Genomic DNA, 6,747 nt, shown 5'->3' with positions numbered 1-6,747 from the left:
GAATCAAGGTAATGAGGTCATTGGGTGGGCCCTAATCCAATAAGACTGGTGTCCCTATAAAAATGGGGAGTTAGCAGACAGACACGCATATTAGGAGAATGACATGAGCATGAAGATGGGCATCCACAGGCCTGGGAGAGAGGCTGGAACAGACCCTTGTCCCAAGGCTCTCCAAGCAGCCATCCTGCCGAGGCCTTGATTGGTTTAGGCACCCAGTCCGTGCAACCCCAGGGCACCCGTATAGATGACAGACTCAGCTGTGCTGGACCCGGAGGGCTCTGGGCCAGAGTAGGGTAAGGGAGGAGTAGAGTAAGTTCCAGGTGACCCCAGAACTGCACAGGGCTGGCCAGGACCTGGGAGGCCGCTAACAGGTGCCTGAGGATCGCAGGGCCTCGGCCCCTGGGGGGCTCAGGATAGTCTGGTCACCTGAGCCTAGGTCAGTCGTCCTCAGGCCCTCCTGAGGGCTTTACTCTGTCCCATGGCAGACAGACATTGCCTCCAGCCACCCCTGCAGGGCCCACGGGGCAGGCTGCTTAGGCCCCAGCCCTGCTGGGCCCACCTCAGGGGTCTCACCATCCTGCTATGCCCTGGGCCAGGAGGTGCTTGGAACGCTCTCTGGACTTGGGATCTGGCGTGTGCTCCATTCCAAGTGACTTAGCGTTCCCCAGTGTCTTGCTTGACCTTTGACTGGATGACTTCATTTTCCAGGACCCTGGATTACCCCGATCTGCTTTCGCAAGTCTGGACTTTACCTGTCTTTTCCTTCTCTTGCTGGTAAGGCTGGGGAAGAGGCTTGTCAATGGGCTCTGAAATTCCCCACCCCAGCTCAGAGAGTGGAGGGGGCACAGCCAGAAGCNGACAGTGTGGAGCCTCCTTGGGAGTCTCTCTCTCTCTCTCTCTCTCTCTCTCTCTCTCTCTCTCTCTCTCTCTCTCTCTCTCTCACACACACACACACACACACACACACACACACACACACACACACACACACGGAGTCTCACATCCTGCCCCCAGGCCAGGCTCCACCCTCCGCAGCCTCTCCCTCCTCTCTCCTCCCTCTTAAATCAGAGGCTCTCAGGAGCAGAAAGGGCTGGGATAATCTCTGAGGTGACGGACTCTGTGGAGGGCTGGGGAGGAGGGGGTGGCAGGGAGGCTGCTTTCCCTGAACCCCCGAACTCACACCTGTTCCTCCCTGCCAGGCCACAGCCTTCGGACACCTGAGCAACCATGTGCTACTCCAAGGTGAGTGAGAGCAATTGGAGGGGTGGGGGGCCCCAGATACCATTTCCCCACTGTGGGTCTCCCTCCCCCGCCCACGTTGGCCCCCAGGCCCCCTGATCTCTCCACGTGCACCTGGCTCTGTCCCATGCTCCTAGGCCAATGGGGGAGTCCACTGGGGAAGCAGGGGGTCAGAGGCATGTGACCCGTGCATTCAACAGGGCCCCAGCTCATAACGACCCCAAGTTTACTTTGTTGAATGCTCATCCTGAAATTCTGAATAATTATTGACAAATAGCCTCACAATTTCATTTTGCTCTGAGTCCTTCACTTTGTACAGTAGGTCCTGGTTGTGGGGCCAGATTTCCTGTCTGGGGGTAAACTATAGGGAGCAGTTCTGTGAGTGTGTGTGTGTGTGTGTGTGTGTGTGTGTGTCGTCCCTCTGGTTTTGAGGAACTATGTGTGGTTTGGGGGCAGGACGGTTGCTGTAGGAGTCAGACCGGCATGTTTGTGGGGCAGCTGGAGAATGGAGGGTCTCGAGGGCGAGAAGCACCAAGCTGAGTAGNGGGGTGGGGGGTGGGGGGAGGCAGTGCCTTCCTGCAAAGTTTTAAAATTCCTCTCTGCCTGGACCCGCAGCCGAGGACCTGCATCAGCCTTGGTGTTTGGATTCCTCCCTTTGGGGATTACCCGTCACCTGCCCCACCCTACCAGCCCCCCACCCCAGTTGTGAGGTTGGCCAGATGCCCGGGCCCAATGGACTAGGGAATGACTCCTGACCCCGGGCTCAGTGGCCACGCCCAGTTTGGGAGCCAGAGTTGGGAGAGCAAATTGTTCCCTCTGGCCAGTGCCACCAAATTTCTTTTGCCCCGATATCACGCGACATTGGGCTGACAGGATGGTGCCATCAGGGACCCAAAAAGTGTGTAGACGGGTACCTCACAAAAGGTATTTGCCCAGAGCCATGGACATTCTGCGTGTGGCACCAACTGCCCAGCGACAGGGGAGCCGGTACCAGATTTGGCCCTAAGGTGGAGACGGGTGAGGACGTGTCTGGGGTACCCTGCACTTCTGTGGGGCAAGCTGAGGGTCCCAGAAGGGGGAGGGGTCTGCAGAGTCAGCAGTCAGGAGCTGCATGTCTGTCACTGCCTCTGAGAGCAGCAGCCACGGTCAGTCTGTCCCTTGGCCAACTTTCAGCCGGCACAGAGAGGAGCAGGTGGTTGGTAACAGTGGATCCTGAATAGTCGGGGGCAGTGTTCATACATGCACGGCTGCAGGCATGGTGAGTGTATGTGTGTGTGTACAGCAAGTGTGGGGGGTGGCAAGGTCACATGGGTCTGAGTATCACTCTTACCCCAACAGGCAGCCAGATCTCCTGTGGAGTTTATGAGGGAGCACATGGTAAACTCTTCCCAATGTGTGTCTGGGGGAGTGAGGGGGGCCTGGGTTCTGCTGTGTGGAGCTGAGAATGTTCTGGGCCACCCAGGGTCCCGGGAGGGGGAAGGAGGAGGCCTCGCTCACTTCCACCTCTTGTGTCTGCACAGCACCAGTTGGTGGACGAGTGCTGTGATAATTATCAACACCAACCCCAAGGAGAAAAGGTGGGTCGTCAAGCCCCCATCCCCATGCTCTCTACAGTTTGGGGCAGGTGGGTGGTTTCACAATGATGATGGTGATGGTGATGAAGATGAAGATGCGACCTTGGGTTTGCTCTTTCCTTACACTGGGCAGAGCCTTGCAAAACCTCCCAGTTCACACCTGTGTGGCAGGTGAGGGCACAGGTGAGGGAGGCTTAGGAAGGTGTCTAAGTCACTGGGCATATTGATGACAGAGCAGGGATGCCAGACACCTGCTCCCCAGGCCCCTGGGCTGAACCCCATTATGAGGGCCTGGGGAGCAGAGGACAGGCAGGGGACTGGGCATAAGACTGAGGGTGGGAGAGGCTGGCAGGAATTTAAAGCAAGCAATTCTCTCCCCAGAAAATACTGGAAGAGCTGGAGGTGAGTCTTGGCATTGGCCCCCCTGCCAAAGCTCAGTCCCCAGGGCTGCGCTCAGCCAGGGTTTTGGGTCCGGAATCCTGGCTCCCTGAGGCTCACCTGGACCCATGGAGGCCACAGGCCGGAGCAGGTCTAGAGCCTCCGAACCCTCCCCTCTCCCCAGAATGGCTTCAATGAGGTCATGCTCGAGGCCGTGGACCTTCACTATCAGGACAACAATCAGGTGAGCGTGAGCCGCCATTCCCCTTCCCCACCTGTTCTGTGGTGGCTGTGGTGCTCCCTGAGCGGAGGGCGGGGGTGCCTCCGTGGCTGAGGGGCCGCGCAGGCCAGTCAGCGAACACGCAGGCACAAGCATGCTTGTCTCTGCCGGTGGGGAGGGACTGAGGGGCTGAGTCTCTGGGAGCTGTGGGCGGGAAACCTGGGCTTCTGGCTCCCCGATTCTCCCAAAGGTTGGGAGGCCTCAGCCAGAGCCAAGACCTGGGCTGCGACCCCCAGGGGGGACCCTGAACGGCACCCGCATCCTTGCAGGAGACCAGTCCGTTACTTCTCGAAGTGCGGCAGGAGTTACGTCAGAGAATCTGCAAGCCCTCGGAAGAGGAGGAGGACCCAGGGGCCCAGGAGACGGAGGAGGGCTTCTGTGACAGAGTCCTGAGGTTGTTTAAAAAGCTGCTCCTCCAGCTGCAGGAGAAGTGGCAGGCCGCGCTGGCCTGGGTGAAGCAGAAGGTGGCCGCCGGCCTGCAGGCCTTCAGCGAGGCGGTGGAGGCCATCTGGAGCGCACTTAAGAGTTTCTGCGCCTCTGTGGCTCGTGTGTCCCTGAGCTGCATCCAGGCCTAGCCCAGCCCTCTGGGGCCGCCCTCCCTCCCCAGGTCCGGACCCCTGCTCCGGCTGTGAGCTCTTAAGAAAAGCTGGTTGCAGGCACTTGGGGGGGCTCAGTCAGCTGAGCGTCTGTCTTCCACCTTTGATCTTGCAATGTGTTGTCAGCTCAGACCCTGCTTTGGATCCTCTGTCCCCTTCTCTCTCTGCAGCTCCCCCACTCGCACTCTCGAGATCTCTCTCTCTCTCTCTCTCTCTCTCTCTCAAAAATAAATAAACATTTAAGAAAAAAGTTGGTTGAATCAAACTGAATGCCTGTTGGACGGGAGACAGGGGCCCGCAGTAGCTGGGGAGGGAGAGAACATGTGTCACATGGACCCAGGTCAGGTCCACCTGCCCTCAATAATCTGTACATGGCACAAGGCTTACAACTGGTCACAGACCTGTGGTGACAGCAGGAAGTTTTCTGGCCTGTGTGTTGCCTGACGTGGGGGCGGCAGGGAGCTCAGGCCTCAGGCCCCGTCATGTGTTCTTTTGACCTGGGTCTTCATGCTTCCCCAGGCCACAGAAGCTCCTTGGTCCTCCCTGCAAGATCAGTGGCCTTGAGGTTGGGGCAGAGGAGGGTGCCCCCCCACCCCCAACCTGGACCAGGGAGAAGGGCAGCCTAGGGCAGAACTGAGACTCAGATCTCGGCCCTGGGCCTGCTGTGGGCCTGTAAATACAGAGACTGGCGGAAGCCAGGAGCACGGCCCGGGCAGGAGGGGCTGAGCCCAGCTCACCACTTTTGAGGCCGTTTCCCTCCCCTGAAGCTCCCCTACCCTGACTTCCTGCTTTCCTGTGGCTGCACACAGATTTTTACATGGGGGTGTCTGGCAGTAAACAGCAGCTGCTGAGATAGAGCTGAGGGGGTTCGGGGCCCCTGACCTGAGGACAGAGCAGGAAAGGGGACAGGAAATGAGCCGGGCGGAGCGGGGAAACACACCTGCAAAGGAAAGGCTCCCGAACAGGGAGGTGTGCTGAGGTGTGAGGGATGTGGGGAGGCGGTGGGAGCCAGGAGGCCTCGAGCCCTGGGGGCACTGGTGTCAGTGTCCCACTCACTCTCTGGCAGTTTCTTTGTTTTTTTCTTTTTCTTTTTTTAATGTTTATTTATTTTTGAGAGAGAGACAGACGAGCAAGCAGGGGAGAGTTAGAGAGAGAGGGAGACACAGAATCTGAAGCAGGCTCCAGTCTCTGAGCTGTCGGCACAGAGCCTGACGCAGGGCTTGAACTCATGAACTGAGAGATCATGACCTGAGCCGAAGTCAGTTGCCCAACCGACTGAGCTACCCAGGCTCACCCCCCCGCCCCACCAGTTTCTTAAAGACCCTTTCGGATCATAGGAATGAACTCTTGATTCTTAGAAAATCCGCCTTCCTGGGGGCCAGCTGTGAGTCTGCCAGGAGGGGGTAATGGCTAAGCCATACCCTAATACTAGCTTCTTGGTGGCCCTGTGGTAGGGTCCCCTCCCTAAAGAGAAAAAAAAAAAAAGAACATCTCAAGGCAACCTTGCTATTCGTGTACGTGACGACATCCCTCACGACCTCATAACGTGAGACCACATAAATCAGACTGCATGTTTGTGTGTTACCATATATGGGAGACTAAGAAGTAAAAAAACATATAAAAAACCACACCCTGTGGCGTTTGGGGCTCAGTTCTTTGAGTACGAACCCAACTAAGCGCTGTCGGTTGGCACAAAGTTGCTTCCTGGAAAGAAAAGCCTTGGTGTCACGACTCTGTGCGAGAGTCCTGCTACAGCCCTGGGCACCTGGAGGGGCCCCGCTTGCCCACAGCCCCTGCCCTGCGAGGGAGGGCACCACGGGGGACGCATCATCCTTCCTCCGGCCCTGGCCTTCTCTTCCTGAGGCAGGAGGCAACCCAATGGGGGCTCCTTTCTGCAGAGCCCATGCCGCCCCCATCCGGCTCCACTCGCTTCACCCCCAGGGGATCCTTCGATGGCCTTTTAGGCCCATCTCAGGCCTGAGTCCTCAGCTCCAAGGGGCCACCCACTGCCTGATCCAGCTCTCACTTCCCCGTGGCCGCCCCTGAGAAAACCCCCCTGCTGTGCTGAAGCCAGCAGGGACTTTCATGACCCCACAGCCCCATAGAGGGGGCTCACCATCCCAAGCCTAGACAACTGTGATGCTCTTCTAGTTGGTCTCCCTGGCCTTGCCCCTTTCAAGCCGAATCTATCCAGTGCCAAGGTCAAATCAATGTCATTGCAAAGTGAAGTCACTCCCTGCTTAACACCATCCCATCTTCCCGTCATAAATACACTCTGACCGGGGCCTATGCGGCCCCGTCTGTGTCGTCACACTCCTAAAGGGCTGCCTCAGGCACAGTATTCTCCACTCAGGGACTTTGCATCTGCTGTTCCCTCCAATGGGGATGCCCTTCCCCCACTTCTTCTGAGGATGTCCCCTTCTATTTCAGGCCTTGTTCTCCTCAATAGCCCAGCACATTCCCTGGCACATAGTAGGTGCTCAAGAAATAAAGCCTTCAAATGCTGTGGGTTCTTGCAACTCCTTACTCTCATTCTTAGTTGATCAAGAAAATTTCCTTCCTGAAAATTTCTTCTCTGGGGTCCCCCACGACTCCAATTTGTTCTGGGACATGTGGTGACTCTCTGTACCCCACCTCATCTTCCTCCCAACCCCCCAAAAGCACAGACCTTCCCCAGGCT

The 6,747-nt window shown here is 57.5% G+C and overlaps 1 protein-coding gene across 4 annotated transcripts; it reads left to right on the top strand.

Moving 5' to 3' along the window:
• The first annotated feature begins 708 nt into the window (after window positions 1-708).
• Window positions 709-4,332, top strand: IL32 (interleukin 32). 4 transcript variants are annotated; one of them, XM_077762595.1, is made up of 7 exons: window positions 1,023-1,107; window positions 1,200-1,242; window positions 2,578-2,616; window positions 2,760-2,816; window positions 3,195-3,215; window positions 3,376-3,435; window positions 3,741-4,332. In XM_077762595.1, exons 2-7 carry the CDS (start codon window positions 1,228-1,230, stop codon window positions 4,044-4,046), a joined length of 498 nt encoding a protein of 165 aa, XP_077618721.1. In that variant the 5' UTR covers window positions 1,023-1,107; window positions 1,200-1,227; the 3' UTR covers window positions 4,047-4,332. The 4 variants fall into 4 exon arrangements, with proteins under 4 accessions (XP_077618724.1, XP_077618723.1, XP_077618721.1 ...); XM_077762596.1 differs by lacking the exon at window positions 1,023-1,107 and adding an exon at window positions 2,413-2,497 and having other exon boundaries at window positions 1,221-1,242; XM_077762598.1 differs by lacking the exons at window positions 1,023-1,107; window positions 2,578-2,616 and adding an exon at window positions 709-774.
• The last annotated feature ends 2,415 nt before the right edge of the window (window positions 4,333-6,747 follow it).

This window comes from Crocuta crocuta, unplaced genomic scaffold (assembly GCF_008692635.1).
Source record: "Crocuta crocuta isolate KB4526 unplaced genomic scaffold, BGI_CrCroc_1.0 scaffold234, whole genome shotgun sequence".
Taxonomy (NCBI): domain Eukaryota; kingdom Metazoa; phylum Chordata; class Mammalia; order Carnivora; family Hyaenidae; genus Crocuta; species Crocuta crocuta.
Note: the sequence above shows the minus strand (reverse complement) of the source record. Positions and strands in the feature narration are given on the sequence as shown.

Bases quoted from the DNA above. Each gene is read 5' to 3' on its own strand.
- IL32 (XM_077762595.1), top strand. The intron at 2,617-2,759 runs GTAAACTCTTCC...GTGTCTGCACAG, and splicing joins AGTTTATGAGGGAGCACATG to CACCAGTTGGTGGACGAGTG. The intron at 3,216-3,375 runs GTGAGTCTTGGC...CCCTCTCCCCAG, and splicing joins AAATACTGGAAGAGCTGGAG to AATGGCTTCAATGAGGTCAT.